This window comes from Protopterus annectens, chromosome 12.part0 (genome assembly GCF_019279795.1).
Source record: "Protopterus annectens isolate FY-2018-M chromosome 12.part0, PAN1.0, whole genome shotgun sequence".
Taxonomy (NCBI): Eukaryota; Metazoa; Chordata; order Ceratodontiformes; family Protopteridae; genus Protopterus; species Protopterus annectens.
Genome location: NC_056746.1, coordinates 1,329,927,597 through 1,329,949,314, shown reverse-complemented (window position 1 = coordinate 1,329,949,314; position 21,718 = coordinate 1,329,927,597). Strand labels below are relative to the sequence as shown.

At 40.5% G+C, this 21,718-nt stretch overlaps 1 protein-coding gene across 5 annotated transcripts in view; it reads left to right on the top strand.

The window, feature by feature from the left end:
• Window positions 1-21,718, top strand: part of RGS19 (regulator of G protein signaling 19) — an 895,116-nt gene that overhangs the window by 684,355 nt on the left and 189,043 nt on the right. For all 5 annotated transcript variants that reach the window (XM_044090386.1, XM_044090383.1, XM_044090382.1 and 2 more), the window contains exon 2: window positions 14,982-15,118. In XM_044090386.1, coding sequence (XP_043946321.1) covers window positions 14,982-15,118 — 137 coding nt within the window. The remainder of the gene's footprint in view (window positions 1-14,981; window positions 15,119-21,718) is intronic.

Here is a 21,718-nt window from a genome sequence, read left to right as displayed (position 1 = left end):
TTTGGACTGTAGTCTTGACCAGAGTTAGTTGCACTTGGATAATCTTGGATGCATTATGCTGAGCAACTAGCCTGGAGGTGTGGATATCCTTAATGAATATGGACACACCTCCACATTTAGTGTTTCAGTCCAGGTTAGGTGGCCGAAAGGTGTGGTATGAATTATAGCCTGGTAGTGCAGGGGTGCTCTCTGGAGCCTTGAACCAGGTCTCTATCACTGCACAGATGTCGATGGTCTCCATTTTAAAGGAGTGCCTCAAGTGAATGCATTTTGAGGTTTAGACTTTAGTGATGTTTTTTTTTTCTGTCTACAGCAGTTAACCCCAATCATATTGAATGAAATTTCAAAGGATAAGTCCAGATAAAATCACTTTGCCTAGCAGATCTCGGAAACTCTCTTTCTGATACCCTCCCTGTGGGAGGAATAAAGACACCTTGTTGGAGTTTCCAGTAGTTTATTCACTTAAACAGGTAGATGGACGAGTGTTCTTGTTCTAATACATTACATTCAACAGGTCAGTTATTTAAAGGTTGTTACAGACAATGGTGGTAGGGTCTATGTGAGCTGACTGCAGGAAAATCTGGGAGGTGGAAAACCAAGGAGCCAATCCCAAAGCTTAGAGGTTAGTCCCCTGTTTGAATATTCCTGAAGGATACATGAGGTTTACCAGCTCAGCAGGCAGTGGAACCTCATTCTTAGTTAAAAGGTTTTATTTTTATTTTTAACTTCTAACAAACAAAACATGATAACACTTTATGAGCTACAAATGTAGAACTATATTTAAGAAAACACTTTCTCCTGAGCTTCATCAGGTCAATCTAACAGAATGGTTTACAATCTGAACATTGAAAATGCCTGCTTTTACGAGGCTATCACCAAACTTTATTAGTCTGTTTTGTAACACATGTAAAATGAATCTGTGTCTGCATCAGTGGGGCTCATATTCCTTGGAGGCAAATATGAAAGCTTTATTATAGAACATTTTCCAGTCTATCACATGCAATATGAGAGGCTGTGCCCACTTTTACTGGGGTTATTATCTCCTGACATATAATATGAACAGCTACTGTTCTCTTGTATAACAAAAAACGATAAACAGTGCCTGCGTATAAGAAGCTCATATACATGATTAATGTGATCAGTCTGCATTCTTCCTCCTCCTGATGAAGGCGGCCCTTTTTATATGCAGGGAGGTAGTCACTTAAAGCTACACTAGGTGGTTCCCATGTTTGAACAGTACGTGCATCCAAAGAAATAGCATACAGTAGAAAACAAGTCACAGTGCTCATGTTTACAGAGCTCATGGATGTGCAGAAGAAGGAGGAAAAAAGTAAATGAAAGGAAAGAGTGAGACGTAAAATAAACAAATGTAAAATAAAAATAAATACAAATAAATAAAATAAGAATGAGGCTCTACAGGCTGCTGAGCTGCTGGGTCTTTCAGGAATATTCAAATAAGAGACTAACGTCTAAGTTCTGGAATCTTAATGAAAGATAGCTAGTTATGTGTACAGTGAACTTGATATGGGTTAGTATTCAAAGGGGAAAGTGTGTCAATTATTCCAACATGGGGAAAGTGACAAAGACTGGACATGTCCAGAAAGGCACCACAGACTGTTTGGCTTTTATTCATGGCCTTAGTAATCCTTTCAGAAAGGTCAACCAGGATCTGCATGTAAAACAGCCAAACTACTGTGTAGCCTTTCCTCTTCTTATTTCTCCAGCTCCAACGTCCTTTCCCATTCACAGCCAAAACTCTGAGTACTTCTGTCTGTATTTCTGCTTTCCTGATTTCCACCGTTTCACAGTCCTTTTAGTTCTACCATCTTCTCTTTATCTGGAGTATGAAATCTTGCATTTCATAGATAATGTTGCTCATTTATGATGTAAATTGCTTTCTGTGTAAGTAATGCAGCTCTTTATTCAAAGCTCCATCGTGCGTTTCTCAGTTTATGCTTTATGGCATTTGCTGTTTCACAGACTCATTCTACAGTGAATCACTCCATCAATTTTAAATGGTGAACAGTACGACTTGGAAAAAAAAATAAAAAAACATTTTTTTTTTGCAGGAGAGAAGCACCCCTATGTGAGGAACAAGCCTCTAACACCCCTAGCATAAATTTACCAACTCCATAGTCAAAGCAGAGTGAGAAAAACAACATAGCAGTGCTTTTTGTCTAGTTCTACACAACTCAACAGGGGTTTGAAAAAATGCAGTCAAACAAAAGCCACTCAGTTAATGTATCCTGGAGTCCAGCTGTGCCCTCTGTATTTGTTGTTTTTTTGTCTAGCTGTATGATTTGATAAACAGCTGCTTACTTGGTGTTTCTTTCCCTACTGAGATGCATATCATGTGTTTCAGTGCATTTTTAAATGTTTTTATTTTTTTTTACATATTTATACATTGTTACTTAAAGTTCTGCCGTTTAATTGTCTCACACCTTGAATAATTGTATATGCTAGGATAGCTGTATTTCAGCTGTCTTAGTGTTATGTATGACGTTCTATGTTTTCACACTTTTTATCTTATGTTATTTCATCCCCCTAGCTGTTCTAAATGCCTACTTTATCATTTCAGAGTTTTGAAAGCCAGACCATATCCTGGCAAGCAATGGGAGAAAGGCAGGCAACAGTCCTGAATATAGTACAAGTGCATGCTAGAGTATGTATGCCAAGTCGCACCACAGCACAGTTTGAGCATCAATAGTTCACCTATTCATCTTATTGGAAAGAACCAAGAAATTGGAGTCTCCCCCCCCCACAAAACCAAAACATAAATATATGGAAGGCATGCAAAGTATACTCAGTAGGTACTCCAGTAATTACATGAACAGGGGAACCAAACAGTTATTTTTTAATATCATGTTATCTCCCACATGTTGCAGGTTTATACCCATATTCACTTGTTGTAGCTTTGTTGTATCTCACCCTTCAGAGATTATGCCAAGGCTAGTCTACTAAAACTGAATGATGACCTGGTTAAATAAAAAAAAAATCTTCTATCCTGATGACCCCACTGCTTATGTGGAATCCTTTTCTACCAGATTCTAAGTTCATGTAAATCGCTGCATAGACACATCAATTCCTCTGAGAAGTAAGTATATTGCCAAATTTTAAAAAAAATCCCTGTGAGTGAACCCTAATATAAGCAGAAGCTATAACAGAAGAAAATACTTATTGCATGCAAAAATAAATTTAACTCTCAAAGTACCAATAACACTCTTAGTAAACTTAACAAGGAATTCTGGACCCTGATCAAATCAAACAATACCAGATAGGTAATATTATACAACCAGGTGAAGGATAACCATAAAACATTTTTTAATTATCTTAGAAATCTCAGAAAATCATGTCCAGCACTGCACACAGTATATAGCAAATGATACTGGGGTTGGGGGGTGGCATAATGTATAAGGTGTTTACCTCACAGTTACAAGGTACAGGGTTTGATTCTCAACTTTGGAGGGAAATTGGCTAGACTTAAAATGGCCTGCAATGGCAACTAGCCTAGTACTTACCTATGACCCTATATCACATACTCTGACCAGGGGATATAGCCAATCTACTGGCAGACAAATTTTCTTCAAACTTCGCTTTCACCTCTTATATTCCCAGTTCACATACCTGCACCTGTATCCTTCTCAAATATTCAAAGAAGAAGTCATCAAGGTGCTGTGCAAGGCCAAAAGCACTACCTCTATGTGGCCAGATTACATACCAGGCTGTCTGTTGGTCAGTCTGAAACATGACTTAGCAACCCCCCAACAGAGGTCATTCACTATCACCCTAAAATGGCTTCTTCCAGATGAGTGAAGGACAGGCAGCAGTCATCCCCTTACACAAAGTCAGGGCATCAACAGATCCATTTAATTATAGACCCATAAACCTAACCAGTCTCATCTGTAAAGCTATGGAACATGTCCTTATGGAATGAATAAATAAGGACATAGGTAACTTACAAACTCTAGACCCAAGCAGTTCAGATTCATCAAGTGTAGATCCTGCCTGCTCAATCCAGTCAACTTCTTCAAGAAGGATGCTGAAACAGTGGATGAGAGCATATCAGTACAAACTGCTTATTTAAATCCCACAAAGGCATTCAACACCATAACACATTGAGGTAAATGTAAATCCCTATGGAACTCATTGGATAGCAAATTCACTCACAAATAGAACCCAGGAAATTACAGTGGGCATTTCTACCTCTTCCAAAAGACTGGTCACTATCAGTGTACCTCAGAGCTTGGTCCTTGGGCACTCCTCCTTGGCAATTATTTGTTGGAGTCAAAACAAATGTTAAGGGTTTATGGCTGAAATGTTAAAAGACAAGTATGAAATTGGTGCCATCATAAACTCTCCAGTGGACACCAAAATCTTACAAGAGGGCCTTTCCTAAACATATAGTTAAGGTAGTACCATGCTATAAAATTATATACAAGAAATATTTAATCATATCCTTTGGCAAGTCTGGGTTTCTTTGTAATTATGAAATTGACAACACATCCCTGAAAGGTGATCCTACAGTCCAGGATTTGGGAACTTATGTTGACAGGGAACTGTCCTTTGATCACCAGGTATCTGCTATAATAAGGAAGTCCTTTGTCACCACACAGCTTATATCTAAAGGCATGGCATCCATGTCTGGGGATGTAACCATTCTATTGTACTCGGCTCTCATCAGGTCAACCATTAATCTTGATGCCCCATTCAGTGTGTACCTATCTAAACATATCACAACTGCGGTGACCACAATGCTTTCTCACTAAAAATAAACAAGTGACTAAATCATAAAAACTAACAAGACCATCTGAAAGCCTTGTACCTCTTCTTCTTTTTTTTAAACACCTTTATTGAATTATCACTTGTGACGTAGGCAAATTTACATTTATACAAAAGTAATCAAACTGTATTAACAAATCAACGTTAACAAACATTATATTTCACATGTATTGCTATATGTCACATAACCTAAGCAACATTACATAAATTATTCAATTCCTGCCCCTTTTTTAAACATGAAAAATCTTTATTAAACCATCACTTATGACGTAGACAATCATACATTTATATAAATGAAAACAAACCACACTAACACAATCCTAGTTGCAAGCATTTTACATCACAAACCATACTGACACACTCCCAGTTGCAAACACTATATAGTCACCTTAGAGATGACCTCTGCCTTGCTCATAGAGCCTAAATAGACCCTATCCTGTCTGACCTGTTACACGTTTGTAAGTCCAGTGTAGTAGCATGATCACCCATTGAAGGGATCGCAGTCATATCTGCAGCATAAATAGAATATGTTGCGTTATGAAAGGAGATACTGCCTGTCCAGCTGTCTGGAATTTTATAAATAATTATATGTCATTTGTGAATATCAACATGATTCATATGCTTGCGTTACAAATGTATTAGAATTGTATGTCATATGACATGCTGAAGAGGCATTTTACAAAGTGCTGTTTAAAGATGTAACCACAGCATGCCATACTGGATTAGAACAGAAATGTACATGCACTATTGTAACTGTTTAAATGTATATATTTTAACAATGGAAACTGGAACACAAGAGGTTAACTTCAGAAAATAGCTGAAATTAAATTACCTTATGGCCATGTAATAAAAAGATATTATTGTTCAGGTTCAGTGCAGTAACAGACCCAATGTCTAGAACTAGAAGTTTTCCGTATTGTTTTGAATGTGTTTTATTGTTTTATGACTTCCAGGATCTGCCTTATATCTAAGAAAAGCCCCTGTCTATGTATTTTCACAGGTAGATGCTAAATGCTACTAGCTGCATCAGTGGGGGGGGTCACCTGGGACAGAGTCAGATGACAAGAAATGATGTCATTCTGCAAGCTATCCCAGCAGTAATATTTGAGGTCTTAATTTAAGAACTCTCAGAGAGAGAAATAGCACTCTGTATTTTCTTTTTCACCTGACAACATCAGCTAGAGGAGGCACTCACCACATCTGTCTTGTTGATCTAATTAAGTAAGTGTACTAGGAAACAGTATAATTCTCTTAGATTCAGTCAGGAATAGCAAAGCTTAGCTTAGACATTTTTCTTTATTTATTTGAGACTACCTGCAATGTTGTTTTAAATATTTCCTGTGATTTTGAACTCTGATATCATTGTACATATATATTTAGTATTGTCTTGTTTTTTATTATTTATTATTACATATATTTAAACATTTCACTGTGGCTGATCTTTGTGAGACAAATTTAAGTTTTGGGAGTACTTACATATTTATTTGGTGACACTGTATGGGCCACTCCTAATAGCCTTGCTGTTGGTCAAACTACTATTGTATTGTTAGTAACACTACACAGTAAGATTGGGCACCCTTTGTTAAGGGAATTAAAAATGCTGATAAAGAGTTGGCTGGTGGCAGCAATAACTACCTTATAGTGTGGACAGAAGGGGGGATAGCTAGTAAACCTGTGCCAGCCTTTCCCAGGTGTATGTGTGTGTGTGTGTGTGTGTGTGTGTGTGTGTGTGTGTGTGTGTGTGTGTGTGTGTGTGTGTGTGTGTGTGTGTGTGTGTGTGTGTGTGTGTGTGTGTGTGTGTGTGTGTGTGTGTGTGTGTGTGTGTGTGTCAGCCACTTGGCCAGGAACAAGAAGTACTGGTTGGACAGAGAGAGTGCTGGAGGTCTTGGCTTAGCCATTCAGCTGAGATCTCATCTGTGTAGCTGTGCCAGTGGGGTGTCTTATTGGGTAGCTGGAGAAACAGGGAGAAACCAGCCTCAGACTGACTGTGGTCTCTGTGTGCCCTTAAGGGAAATTGCACTTGATGCAGACAGCTGCATCTGGAAATACTGTGTGTGTTCCTGTCATCCTCCCAATGTACTTCCCCCACTGGTGCTAGTGGTGAGGACTGAAGCTTCTTGATTACTAGGCCAGTGGTGGGGCATCACATGTTGAGGACAGGTGTGTATCACAAAAATACCTATTGTATGGAACTGTCTTCAAATCTGCAAGTAATTCTCTTACTATATTCAGATGTCATTTGGACAAAGGGACAGGAAACCACAAATTTACCCGTACTTTAGCATCCTTTATGAGTGGGACAACAAGCAAATATCCCAATCCTTGTTCTTCCCATGTTTGGATTATTGATACATAGAATATAAAGGCTAAAAACTACCATAGGAATGTAACCTTAGGCTAATGAGTCTATGAACCTAACATGTAATTACAGAGTAAGGTTACCACATAATATTCAGTTCAACTGCAAAACCCAGAACACAGACAGGGTCAAGGCTAAATTGCTCATTGTTTTTCAGGCTTGTTTGCTCAAGATGTGTTTTTTTCATAATGTTATTACAGTCTTCCTAACGTAACAAAATATTTTGGCTTGAAACATAAGCATTTTTGTGAACTCTGAGATCACAGTGTACTGAAGAAAGAGTGACCATCTTTTTTATTTTATTTCATTTTACCTTTTATGAGCAATCACTCAATGTTCTTCGTGCTTCACTGTTGCAGTCATCACACTTGGGTTATCCTGCCAGGGGTAGCCCTCAGCAGGCCCAAATACCAGAGGCTTAGTATTTCTGTGTCAGTTGCTGTCACTCCAGGACTGACATCAGGTCATCAGTGGTATAGAAACAGGCAGCCGACGTAATTACATCAGTCTTTCTTGCCAAGGAGCCTGAAGCAGAAGCAGTTCACACAAGTTCTGGTCAGCTGCTACCTGAGTTTTCATTTTCAAATTGAAGTTGAAGTTTTCTAAAGCTAAGTACCCCATTGAGGATCCTTTTTTCTTGCTCTACCCGATGACAGAAAAAGTTAATTGTCTCGCCTGTAGACTGCAAATACCACACCGAGACTTCCATTCTTACTGCATCACCTGTTTAGGCCCAGACCACAAATTTCCTCACTGTCACTTTTGTGCTTTGTTCAACACCAGAACTATATGTCATTGGGCCCTTATTGTACCTAAATATGTTCGCTCTCAATCCTCATATTCCGATATGGCTTTGGTAAGCCATCCAACTACCGATCTTCTGAAAAAAACTTAAGGATAAAGACAGAGACAGACCGCACAGGTCCAAAACTGCCAATGATGCTTCCGTTAAGCAAGTTGTCAGGTCTCCGGTCCTCAGTGAGGCACTTTTGCAGCCCCTGATGCCCGCTTCTGTGGATTTGCAGGCCGCTACTGAGACCCATTTGGAGTCTAGTATGCCATGAGACTCTTGTTCGACTAAGGATCCTGCGGATGTCTCTACCTTGGATGGGTCCAGAGCTGCTGAGCAGGCACCGGCTTCACATTACCGATACTCGACACAAACCGACAACTTCTTTCACATCTTCAGTTCTTTCTAAAACTACCGAGTTTCTAAGGCCCAGGGTACGAACTATGCCTAAAAAATGACAACCCAAGCTCAGGGACCTGCTTCCATGCCTCAATCTCAAATGCTTAAAATGGTGAAAGACCTTATTATGCTTACTAGGGGAAGCCAGGTTACCCCTTCCAAAAGAAAAAGAGACTTGTCCCCAGTAGTTTTATCTGAACCGGAGTCTGATTACTGAAGTTTCTGAATATGAAGACATGCAACCCCTTTCTGCTTATGAGGATTCTGATGCAGAGGAATCCATTCCTTCTGCCTCTCCTCCCAAGGATTTTTCATTTGGTGAAACCCTACATACTTTAAGGCAGCATTTCCAATGGGAATGTCAGGACAATCCTCAGTCAAAAAAGAGACTCAGGGAATTCAAAGATTTACCACAGCACAGACCTTTGGCCATTCCTCCAGTCCTGGATGTTGTGTTTGATGTTTTTATGGCATCCAGTTTGACTCCTGACACCCTTCTTCCTGCTCCCAGGAAACCTGACAGGTACTACAGAGTCCCTGACTCTCACAAATTCCTTTTCAAAAATCCTACTGCTGGCCCAGAGGTCATCTCCCAAGGACCTAAAGGAATTAAAGCAACCTCAGCTAAGAATCCCAGCCCCTCAGACAGGGATTCCCGGGCTTTAGACAGATGGGGTAAAAAAGTATACACCTCTGCAACTCTTGCTATTAGAGCACTACGTTGTCAATACCACATGCTGAAATATCAGCAGCATACCATGGAACTCCTCAAACAAAAAATATCTTTCTTTCCTGTTTGTGTAAAAAATAAAGAATTACAAGAGCTTATGCATTCTGCAAGCCAAGTTACTTAGCACACTTCGCAATGTGGCTTTGACGCCCTAGAAACATCTTGCAGGGCAGCAGTCACTGGTTCTGTCCTTAGAAGGCATGCTTGGCTTAAGGAACAGACCTTGCCAGACCATGTCAAATCAAAACTATTGGACACATCTTTGAATAAAGACAATTTGTTTGGCACCAAAGCAGAAGAGGTCTTAAAAAAGATGGAAGAAAAAGCTAAATCTATGCAGACAGTTAAAGATGTCTTACAGGTCCAGCCTCCGAGGCTCAGTAGGCATTGCCTCTCAAAGCACCGGTCTTTTCCAGCCCCCTCAAGGCCAGCTCAGCCAAGACCCAGGGGAAGCAGACCCCCCCAGACAGCAGTCCCAGGGAATGCAGAGATCTAAGCAGTGGAGTTCCTCCTCTTCAAAGACAGGGAGTGCTAAGCCACTCCCTTATGGTAAAAACTCACAATGACTTTACACCACCACCCCTTATCTCTGCCCAGCTGCTTGTGCCCCTAGGAGGAAAACTCTCTTTCCATGCAAACAAATGGGCCTCTATTACCAACAACCGATGGGTTCTCAGCATACTGTCCCAGGGATACAAATTTTATTTCCACACTCTGCCAACCCCAAAAGGGTTCCCAGATCTTCCTCCTAACCAGTGGGCAGAGGCCAATAAGCAAGTCCATTCCCTGCTCTCTATGCGGGCAATACAGCATGTACCTGCAGACCAATTAGGCCAAGGTTTCTACTCCAGACTCTTCCTGGTACCCAGAAAAGAGGGCACCTGGTAACCTATATTTGATCTATCCATTCTAAACACCTTTCTGGTGATACCAAAATTCAAAATGCTCACCCTCCTGCAGCTTCTTCCTATGCTTTCCAAGGATGCTTGGTTAGCCACCCTAGACCTAAAAGAGGCCTACCTTCACATCCCAATCAGGGAATCATGCAGGAAATATCTACATTTCAGGGCAGGATCCATGTATTTCAGTTCTCTGCGCTTCTTTTTGGCTTATCCACTGCTCCCAGAGTTTTCACAAAATGCCTTGCTCCAGCCATTGCTTTTTGCAGACAAAGAAATATTCAAATTTACTCCTACTTAGACGACTGCCTGATTCAGGCAGACATTCAGGAAAGGCTGTTACAGCACCTGACCTTTGTAAAGGACCTACTGACCTCCCTGGGGTATACTATCAATGAAAAGAAGTCAAAACTAGTCCCCACAGAAAAAATTGTATTCCTGGTAGCAAGCCTGGACACAGCATCCCAGGTGGCATTCCTTACTCCAGAAAACAAGCCTACCTGACAGGCTACTTCTCTCAACTAGCCAGCAGATCCCAGTTATCTGCAAGGAAAATCCTGCGAGCTCTAGGGTTCATGGTCTCCTGCATTCTACTCATTCCATATGCCAGGCTGCATATGAGGAAACTACAATGGTACCTAAAAAGCCTTTGGTGTCAACACTCTCAAGACTTGGAAACAGTCATAACTATGATAGCCTGTCTAAGGAAAGACTTTCTTTGGTGGGCAGCAGCATGCAACCACAACAAAGGGACTACCCTTCTCACAACCCTACACCACCCAGACCCTCACCACAGACACATCAAACTATGCCTGGGGTGCACACCTGGATGGCAAGTGCATTGAGGGCCATTGGAGCCCAAATCAAATACATCTGCACATCAACCAAAAAGAGATGCTAGCTGTTTAGCACGTCCTGACAGCTTTCAGACCCCTACTCTCCCCAGAGCCTCTCGTGATCAAAACGGACAACACCACAGTGATGTGGTATATCAACAAGCAGGGAGGAACTCACTCTTACCCTCTCTGCAGGCTTGCCATGACCCTTTGGCACACAGCCTCAGCCATGCATATACACCTGTTAGCACAATTCCTGCCAGGCTCCCTAAACTCTCTGGCAGACAACTTAAGCAGAAACCTGCTAGACCCACACAAGTGGCAGCTAGACCACAAAACCTTCATCCTTATAACCCAGAAGTGAGGCACCCTGAAGGTGGACCACTTTGCCTCCCACTCCAATCATCAGCTCATCAAATTTTGCACCAGGGAACCTTACAGCAAGGCCTGGAAAGTAGATGCTCTATCCTTCCAATGGGTAAACCTCTCAATCTATCCATTTCCCCCTCTACCACCCATTTCCAGGGTACTACTCAAAATAAGAGAGGAAAAACCAAGGGCAATCTTGATTGCCCCAGACTGGCCACACCAGCCCTGTACCCACTGCTGTGCAGCCTGTCACCCCTGCCACCATGGTACCTACCTCAGATCCCAACACTCCTGACCCAGAAGAATGGAAAATTCATGCATCCACAATTGCAGACCGTGAACCTGGCAGCCTGGCTTATTCCCTGACCTGTCCTCCAGCTGCCAGCCTAAGCAAACAAGTCCAGGATGTTATACGTGAGGCCGGAAGCCCCAGCACTAGAAAATCCTATGCTGACAAGTGGAAAAGGTTTTCCACCTGGATCCAGGCTAAGGGAGTCAAAACAGCACAGACCTCCTTACCTCTCATCCTGGATTACCTAGCAGACCTACTACACAGGGGTCTATCCTTGTCTTCTGTTAAAATTCATGCCTCTGCCATCTCTGCTCATTACAACACAGAGCCACCTCTCTTCTCACACCCTCTCATCAAACAGTTCCTAAGAGGGGCTGACAACATAAGGCCACCCAGAAGAGCTCCTATCCCAGCTTTGGGACCTTAACTTTGTGTTGGAAAAGCTGACACTAACCCCCTTTGAGCCTGCAGCTCCAGCAGAGTTAAAATTCCTCTCTTGGAAAGCAGCCTTGCTTCTGGCCATCACTTCAAGAAGAGTTTCAGAGCTACAAGCTCTCATGGGTGCAGAGCCCTTCATCATTTTCCATGCTGACAGGGTCTCCCTCAGGACTAACCCATCCTTCATGCCTAAAGTGGTGTCCAGTGTGGCTCTTAGCTAATCCATTCATTTGCCCCCCTTTTTCCCTAACCCACAAAACAAGGGGGAAGGGATTCTGCACTCTCTAGATGTGCACAGACAGCTCAGATTCTATCTGGATAGCACTAAATCTTTTATAAAAATTGACCAATTGTTAGTCAGCTTTGCAGCAAGGGCAGAGGGCAAGGCCATATCCAAACAATCTCCAAATGGATAGCACACTGCATCCATTTCTGCTACAAACAGCATGGGAAACTGCCCCCAAAGGGGGTCAGGATGCATTCCACCAGAGCAACCTCCACCTCTGCTGCTTTTCTCAGAGGGGTCGCCACCTGGGACATCCTGGAGGCTGCAACATGGACTTCTGTCCATACCTTTAGCAAGCATTACCACCTTCCTATTTTCTCCAAATCCAGGACAGGCTTTGCCACTGCAGTCTTGCAGGGCATCCTAGCCAGCCCCCAGTCTTCTTGACTGCCTCCACCCTTTTCTTCAGCTTTCAGAATCAACCCAAGTGTGATGACTGCAGCAGTGAAACATGAAGAACATAGTACAGTTGTGTACACTTACCATAAATGTAGATGTTCAAGTGTATTCACTGTTGTAGTCCTGGTTTCCCACCCTCCATCCCCCTTGTCTCTCTCTCTCTCTTCCTCTCTCCTTACAGGGAATTTTTGGTATTTAGTTTCTACTGGTGGTGTTCTTCCACCATAACCTAGCTCCCTATTTGGGGGGCTCCTGACAGCTGGGGCAAGAAAAACTGATGTAATGGCATTGGCTGCCTCTTTTTATACCACTGATGACCTGACATCAGTCCTGGAGCGACACCAACTGACGTAGAAATACTAAGCCTCTGATATTCAGGCCGACTGAGGGCTACCCCTGGCAGGATAACCCAAGTGTGATGACTGCAACAGTGCATACACTCGAACATTTACATTTATGATAAGTGTACAAAACTGTACTTTCTCCAGTTTGGAGCAACCTCTTAGTGATAATGTATAAGTAAGGTGGGTATGGATGCAGGTGAGCTTGCCAGCCTGCAAATTTTTTTTTTAAGTTTATTATGTTATTTGCATAAAAACTGATTTTATTCAAACACATCTGTGTAGAGCATTTATGCACTTGTATGAATGGGATTCATGCCAGTCCACTTGAATATGTATATGTGAAGCTCATGCATTTCAGGAGGCCCACACAAAATCTATGTATATTTACAGCATGTGTAAGTAGCAACTTATTTATTTTTTAAACCGATAAGTGAACTCATCTCTCTGACCATTTTCAACCATGGTCCATGCCTCAGGTGCAGGAATAAATATAGTATTTATATGGGCAGTTTAGAGAAGTCGGTCAGGAGAAGAAGTTAAATTCCCAGGAGATCACACATACACACAAAGGGAGAACATGAAAATGCCATACAGACAGTGAAACGAGGTCAGGTTTGAACTCCAGTACCTGGTACCATCCTGATAATGAAGTGTTTTAAACCACTGCTTAAACAACATCTTAACAGATCCTGGTCCTCACGTGCTCATCACTTTGTGTTCACCATACGATACTCTACAAATACTCTTCATAAACACAATACTCTCAACCTCTCAGTGAAGTGACAGAACAATCTCTATACATAACTGCTGCATGTACACTGAACTGCATGTGGGCTTTCTGTTTAGTAACTTCCACCTCTGTAAAATGTTAAAATGTGGAAATCTAGCTACTGTCTGTGTATAAATGTAAATAGAAATGCAACTGCTCTGTGTTTAACTGGAACTTAGTGTAATGCAATGTAAGCAAATAGAGCTTTTCTCCCCGGGCCTCTGCTGAAACAGGTATTACCCAGTTGGACTTTCCCAAACAAATAAATAAATAAATACATTTTGTAAAGGCTTGTATAAGGAATACATTGGCTTTTCCTTTCATATGGTAGAGCTTTGAGTTGGCATATGAGTATACTGCACTGGAAGGGAGTTTGGATTCAATCCTGATTTGTCCAAGCAAAGTATACATGTAATTGTGGGAATTTCAGACACAAGGGCATGTCATTTATGCACATACATGGTTCATATTCTAACCAGGAAGTTTACTAAATTGCACACCCTCTTGTTGTATGTAGAAATGAAATTATCTCTGCACCATACCTCTCAACATCTTGGATCAAGAAGTCTGGACAAAGCCATAAATAAAAGTGGGACAAAGGCCCAAAAATAGGGACAATTTTTAAATATTGCTCTTACAAACTTAGAAAGTTGATAGAATAACAGGTTTTGCATTAGCAAAAATTTTCTGAAGGGTATGAAGTCTGAAACTCAAATGTCGGTCATTATTTTCTAACTTCAATCTTTAATGATTTGCCACTAATTTGCCAGAAAAACACAATTTTATGAAAAATGGACCAAAAATAAGAGGCAAAAATCTGGACATTCTGCAAAAATCTTTACAGTTGACAGGTATGCTCTGCACCTCTAAGGTGTAATGTGTGGACATTGGATTGATACACTATGTGAACAGTTCTCTGATTATAGGTTCAAATTTCAGATGCATAACACTGGGCTTTTAATATAGTTTTGGTCATACTAGAGTAAAAGTTTCAGATTTCTATTAAGAAGTTGTTGCGTATCTGATACTGTCAACTGTATTTGATGGGTATATATAAAAGGGCATCTATCAAACTGAGTCTTCCAAGAACCAGGAATCTGTAACACCCTATACTCATAGAATTCACAATTTTCCATGCTTATACCATTTATTTTAAAGTGTATTTTCATCGTAGGTTTTAGATCAGTTTGTTGAACTAAATGCCTAAATGAAAATGTCAGTATTACACAACACAGCAGTTCCATCTGTTAAACAGAAGCATTGTAATATTGCCTTTTTATTTTCTGTTTCAGTACACAGGACCTGAGTCGACAGAGAGACAGACTCCGATGTCAAGACATGAGACCTCCCCGACTACAGTGCAACCAGCAGGCAACAACCGTCCCAACGCCTGCTGCTTCTGTTGGTGTTGTTGCTGCAGCTGTTCCTGGTAAGTCACACCGTTTTGTTGTTTAAGTTTCATAGCAAATGAGTCATCCGTTATACAATGTTCCTTTGTTTATTCTACTATTTCATTCATGTGCCTGTGCCTAGGTGTTGGTAGCCTTGTGCCTAGCTGTTGGTAGCCCTTGCTGCCCTGTGCCTAGCTGTTGGTAGCCCTTGCTGCTGGCCTCTGCTGCCCTGTGCCTAGCTGTTGGTAGCCTTTGCTGCTGGCCTCTGCTGCCCTGTGCCTAACTGTTGGTAGCCCTTGCTGCTGGCCTCTGCTGCCCTGTGCCTAGGTGTTGGTAGCCCTCGCTGCTGGCCTCTGCTGTCCTGTGCCTAGCTGTTGGTAGCCCTTGCTGCCCTGTGCCTAGCTGTTGGTAGCCGTTGCTGCCCTGTGCCTCTGCTGTCGTGTGCCTAGCTGTTGGTAGCCCTTGCTGCTGGCCTCTACTAGTTCATCAGGTTGTCGTGCTTCTGCTGAGAGTCAAGATCCCCAGATTCAACTTAAACTGGGAATTTCAGAGATCTCCTGCAGTCACATTGCCTCTGCTACAACAGTTCCATTATGACGTCATGTTCTATAAAATGTTTTAACGTTACTGTCAAAACTACAGGTCCTTGACAGTAGTATGTGTAAACTACAAAGCTATGCTAATGTAAATGCAAGTTTCATCTCATTGTATGTTCTATTTGGTGCTTTTTACTGAGAAATGAGTTGTATAAATAATGCCTTTTATTTTCTGAGACGTTCCCGCTCTGTAATTGTGTCCTAAATAAGCCCAGTACAAGCAGATTGCTGCTGGTATGACTTGATGGGGCTGGAAAGCAAACAAACATTTAATGGGATGCTCAAGGGCTAATTGTTCCTGGCCAGCTGCCAGTTATATAAAATATTTTTAATACTTTGAACAAGACCAAACTGGGACTGACAGATGAATCACCATTCTCATAACATTCCATTCCTTAGACAAACTCCTGTTATGGAATATAAAGAAAACAGCATATATTTATTTATATTTATTTATATTTATTTATATTTGTGTATATTTATTTAGCTGAAGAGTATTCTCTAATTGCATATTTCAATCTTTGCTGCCACTCTGAGTGCATATCAGGTGGTTATTTTCACTGTCTGCCTTCTAGCCCCCATCCTCAAAAAAAAAAAAATAAAGGTCTATTTTTATAGAGCGTATCTTTCTTGTTACTTTCCTAGTCTTAAGAGACAATATTAGATCTAAAATGTACACTTTATACCTGGTTATTTTTTACTGTTACTTGGATCAGTCAGTCCTTTCAAATGCCATTGAATTTGCTATCAGTTTATTTGAGTTTTAAGTGTGTGTGTGTGTGTGTGTGTGTGTGTGTGTGTGTGTGTGTGTGTGTGTGTGTGTGTGTGTGTGTGTGAGTGTGTGTATACAGTAAAGCTTTACTGAAATATGAAGACACAGGGCTTGCCAGTGGTGGCTTTGAGATTCATACCCATTTCTAGTGCAATGCACTGCTGTAATGATGAGTGACAGTTTCTTTCCTTTATACTGCAAAACATCTAGACTAACTTTAAATCCAGGGAGCTCAAATGTCTTTACATGAAAACTATGTGTTGTATTTAAACTCTTAGTTCATGTTTATGTAACTGAAATAGATTCTTTTATTAATGAAGACTGAAACAGATAACATTTTGTTTGTCGTACTGTACATGAGGGATTATAATCATTCACAGTGAAGTAATCAGTTAAAGCTGCTATTTGAAGTTTATGTCTATGTCTCAGTTCTGTGTTTTTTATTTTATGCAATCAATTAAAATTGGGTATTTTGTAAACAATATTAGTTAGGATCTTTCTTTATCCTACATGCTAACTTTTCACTCTCTCCACTCTGCCTTTCTCTCTCTCTCTCTCTCTCTCTCTCTCTCTCTCTCGCTCTCTGGAGGAAGTAAATACCTAAAACAGAACCAAACATTAAGCAAGATGTTAAGTACAGCTTAGCTGGCTGAATTAGCCATACATCCGTTTGTTAGTTGAAACTTGTGAGTTTGAGAAGGTGGGCATTTCACGACTGTGAGAGTGCTACCTTATACACTTGACTGTGAGAGTGCTACCTTATACACTTGACTGTGAGAGTGCTACCTTATACACTTGACTGTGAGAGTGCTACCTTACAGTAGAACAGAGCTTACTGAGGTGTATCACATACTAATATGCAAAGCACAGATATCTTGGTCTTGTCTGTGCATAGATGCAAAGAGGAGCTAAGTGGAGAACACAAGAGATGGCAGACAATTCAATTCTGTTAAATGCTAAGAGTTTGAAGAATGAAATTTAGTCCCACTTGAATATGGCACAGAAGTGGCAAAGCAACCAGCACATGTGAACTGCTTTTCTTAAAAGTTGAGTAAGGCAACCTAAATAACTTCAGTGTTATCAAACATATTTTAGGAAAATAAATCATAGAAAGCAAACTGAAACATTCAAAGAAGCTTAAGTCAACATTAAAATACTGGAAAGTGAAGTAATAGCAAAGGTAATTCTCTGTCATTACCAAATTACATTCACACACTAAAATCATTTTCTGAAGCTAACAAGAAACTAAGAAATTCCCAGATCGTAAATGATGAAGTGAAAGTGCGCTGGCTTCAGCCTTAGCACACATTTGCTGGTAAAAACTGTAAAATGCTGGTTTCATCATTGGCATGGTATTTAAGCTTAATGTCTGCCTAATCTAGTTTAGTTAATGAAGTTAGTTGGAATAAGGCAAAGAAAGACGGAGACAGGAGTATAGCTGCAGAGAAAGCAGAATAGCGAAAGTTGATAGAGTGTTTTCAAACAGAAGGCAGAATGACAGAGTAGGAGAAAGAGAGAGAGACAGAAAAACAGTGACTTCTAAGGAAACTCTGACATTGTTTAGCCTTTTACTTAAATTGCATGGTGAGTATGTGTTTCACAGTGGTGAAAGCTTGTATCACGTAAGAGTGCTGTGCACTTTGAATGTAACATTTTGCCATTGTTTATCATTCTCACTGGTACTTTGCTACATTGTAACATAGTTGTTAAGTAGCCCAGTGAAGCCATCCTCCAGGTTTTGTGACAGTCAGCATGTGATCCTGTTTGTACTGTGATGTCATAGTGCATACTGTTCACAGAAGCTCACATGCAGGTGCCATATACTGTTAGTGACGTTTTGGTGATACCGCAATATCACTTACTCTGGTAATGATAGCTCTGCACTTGTGTTTGTGGATTAAACTGTTTATTGTAACATCACCCATAGTTATTTTGTCTCTCTGTCATGACATAATAGCCCCTCTGTTACAGCATTTTCAGTGATCAGATGGTGTGCTTGTTACCCTTAAGCCACTGTAAATCTACAAATCACAATACATCTTGTCTCATAATTTAAAAATATGCCAACTGCATGTATCAGGCACATAACCTCTTAATGTCACACTGAAACTGCTACTGCTAATAAACAGTATGACGTTTTTTAAAAATGATCAGTTTTGCAAAAACAAGACTGCTGTACAGAAACCAACATCCTCTGTGCCATTTTAAAAAGGAAGAAACTTCTTTTTATCTTGTAAGACCAGAGCAAAAAAAGAGATGTTGCAAACAGGAACCACAGCTTTGCTTGTGGTCTCTGCCTTTGTGATGTCAGCAGCAACAGGGTGGGTACAGACCAGAGCACAGTGATAAAACAGATGGATTCAGCCCTGTTGGAGAATATTACTGTACATTAAAGAGGGTTCACGTAAAATGTCAGGTTAAATAACCTAATGGTGCAAAGTCAAACACTAAAAAGAGTCTACATCCTTGTATTCTGAAATTGTTTGTCACACAACACTGCGTACTTAAAGATTGTTGCACAATGCATGTTTGTATTTCCTGTACTCAGACAGTGTAATAATATTGCAGGCAGGAATGCTGGCACTTCAGGAGGCTATTTTTAAATCTAGCAGTAGAAAGATTCAGACTCAAAAGGTGACCATATACCAACCAGGTGACCATATAACACTAAGGTGGGTCCAGGATCTAACCACCACAGGTCAGATACAAGACTGCAGTAATTTAAGAATAGGCTGTAATCCAGTTACCTTGTATAATAATTTGATATGGGTAGATAAAAAAGGAGGTTTAGGAAACAGAAGATGAAAAACTGGAAAGACTGGAAGAATGGTTTGAAAAATGTCTGATGAAGCTCAGTGCAAAACATTGTATCTAGAAATAGAAGGACAAAGAAAGGGTGCAGAGTTGGAGGAGGGAGTACCAATAACTGAAGCGGAAAGGAACATGAGATGATCGTGTCAGCTAATGGTAAGCAAAGAGTGTCAAAAAGCAGCAAGGAAGACTGAATATTGCAATGTTTCATGTAAATATGTCCAGTAGAAAACAAGACGCACAGCTAAAAAGACCCCTTGTAGAGCACTGTGTGTATTTCTGGCCTCATCAGTGTTGTGAGTTAGACTCTAGTGGTACTGCAGGGGAGAGCAGCAAAACATTACAACGTCTATGTCAGAAGTCATATAAAGTGAGATCGAATGCCGTTAGTTCGACATGTTTAAATGCGTTATAGAAACTACGGTTTTAGTTACAGAAGGAAACAGTTGTTGTTGTTGTTGTTGTGTCTTTCGGCTTATCCCGGTTAGGGGTCGCCACAGCAGAACTCCGGTCCGCTAATGATTGGCAGTAGCTTTTTACGTACTTAGTTGCCAGCCCTAACGTACAACCTTCAACGAAGGCATGCACACACAGTAATCCTGTTTAATCTGTCCTTAAACTCTACCTCTCCCACATCCCATGCCATCTTTGAATGCCTCTGTGATTTTCTACCCTACCACCCAAAATGTTTTTGTAGATCAAGAAAGTAGTTGGTGCTCAGCATGAGGATATTTCGGGTGACTTCCGATGTCCCTTTCTTTGTACAGTCTTCCAAACTGCATGCAGTACTCAATATGAGGTACAATGAGGGTCCTGTAGAATCCAAACATGACCTCTTTTCTTATAGAATCTGCCGCTCTGAGGATACACCCCAGCGTTCTATTTGTTGCTGCCCTTCCCTCTCGCTGTAATCCGGATGGCTCAGTCTGGATGCTTTCCACACTCTCAGATCCTTTTCCTGTTACTGCCTTTAGTTCCATTGTGACTGGATACTTCCCATCAGGGTTGTCATGGCTTAAGTGCAGTATTTTGTTTCATTAAACCTCAACTGCCTCCTTCCTGCCTACATGTTCAGCCTTTGTAAATTTGTCCATAGATTTTCCCTCTCTCTTCTCCACTGCTGTACCCATTTCAACCTCCTCTGTGTGAAGACAGAGGCAGCTATATGGAGGCACATATGTACATAATCCAGGTCAGACCCCTGCAGTACTCCATCAGTTACTTTCCTAATTCCTTACATCATTGTTCACAATGACCATCTGTTTCCACTTTTCAACTGTCCACCTGTCCAGTTCCTCATTTCTGAGTTTATCACTAAGGTCTCCATTTCTTCTCAGCATCATGTGTGAGTCCTACTCAGTGGCCTTACTGTAGTACATGTAGACCATATTTTACTATTTTACTTCAAACCTAGTTATCATACTATATCTACTAGTTTACTTCAAACCTAGTTATCATACTATATCTACTAGTTTACTTCAAACTTAGTTATCATACTATGTCTACTAGTTTACTTCAAACCTAGTTATCATACTAGATCTACTAGTTTATAGTTTATGTACTAAATACAATAAGTTGAATAAAATGAGTAAACAGAAGTGCTTTTGTCCAGATACAAAAATAATCATGTGATAACCTAAATACTGAAAGATCATTTGTAACTGATGGAACCACTTAAAGGAATACAGCACTTTCACATTACTAACCAACTGTGCGAACAGGAATACAGCACTTTCACATTACTAACCAACTGTGCGAACAGGAATACAGCACTTTCACATTACTAACCAACTGTGCGAACAGCCAGCAGCAAACACCTTCCTATTGTACTGTAAAAATTGTGGTCAAACAGTATTATTACCAGTAACTAGTTAAAATAAATGAGGATTACATAAAGTTGAAAATATTTTGAGCTAAAAAACTTTATTAGACCATTACAATTGCTGAATAAAGGTCACATTTCATAAGCCTTCATTTTCGGAAGGCATGATATTGAAATAACATCATTTAAGCTTGGTGGCACAGTAGAATTGAGAAATATTTCCACCAGAGTTCACGTTGTTCTAATAAAATATTCCATGGTCTCCCCAGGGAGTAGGGGTGACTTGTTCCTATACTGCAAACTTAAACCCATACCCTTTGAAAGTTGAAATACGTTTGTATAACGCATTAGTAGATCTTGCCTTATGGATATCGTAAATTTGTTCAGATATTCATTGCTTTATTTTACATTCAGTTTTCCCAATATAACATGCAGAGCATAAGTGTCATAAGGTGATGTGTACAACCCCACTCGTATGATGTAAACCTGATGGATATTTTAATGTTCTTGTTCCAAACTTGTAAACCATCACAACACAATGTATATTTACAGTCACAGCCATCCTGCCGTTTGATTTTTTTGCTTTTCCAGACATTGTCAAATACGTCTTTAAGACTCATGCCCTATTTATATATAA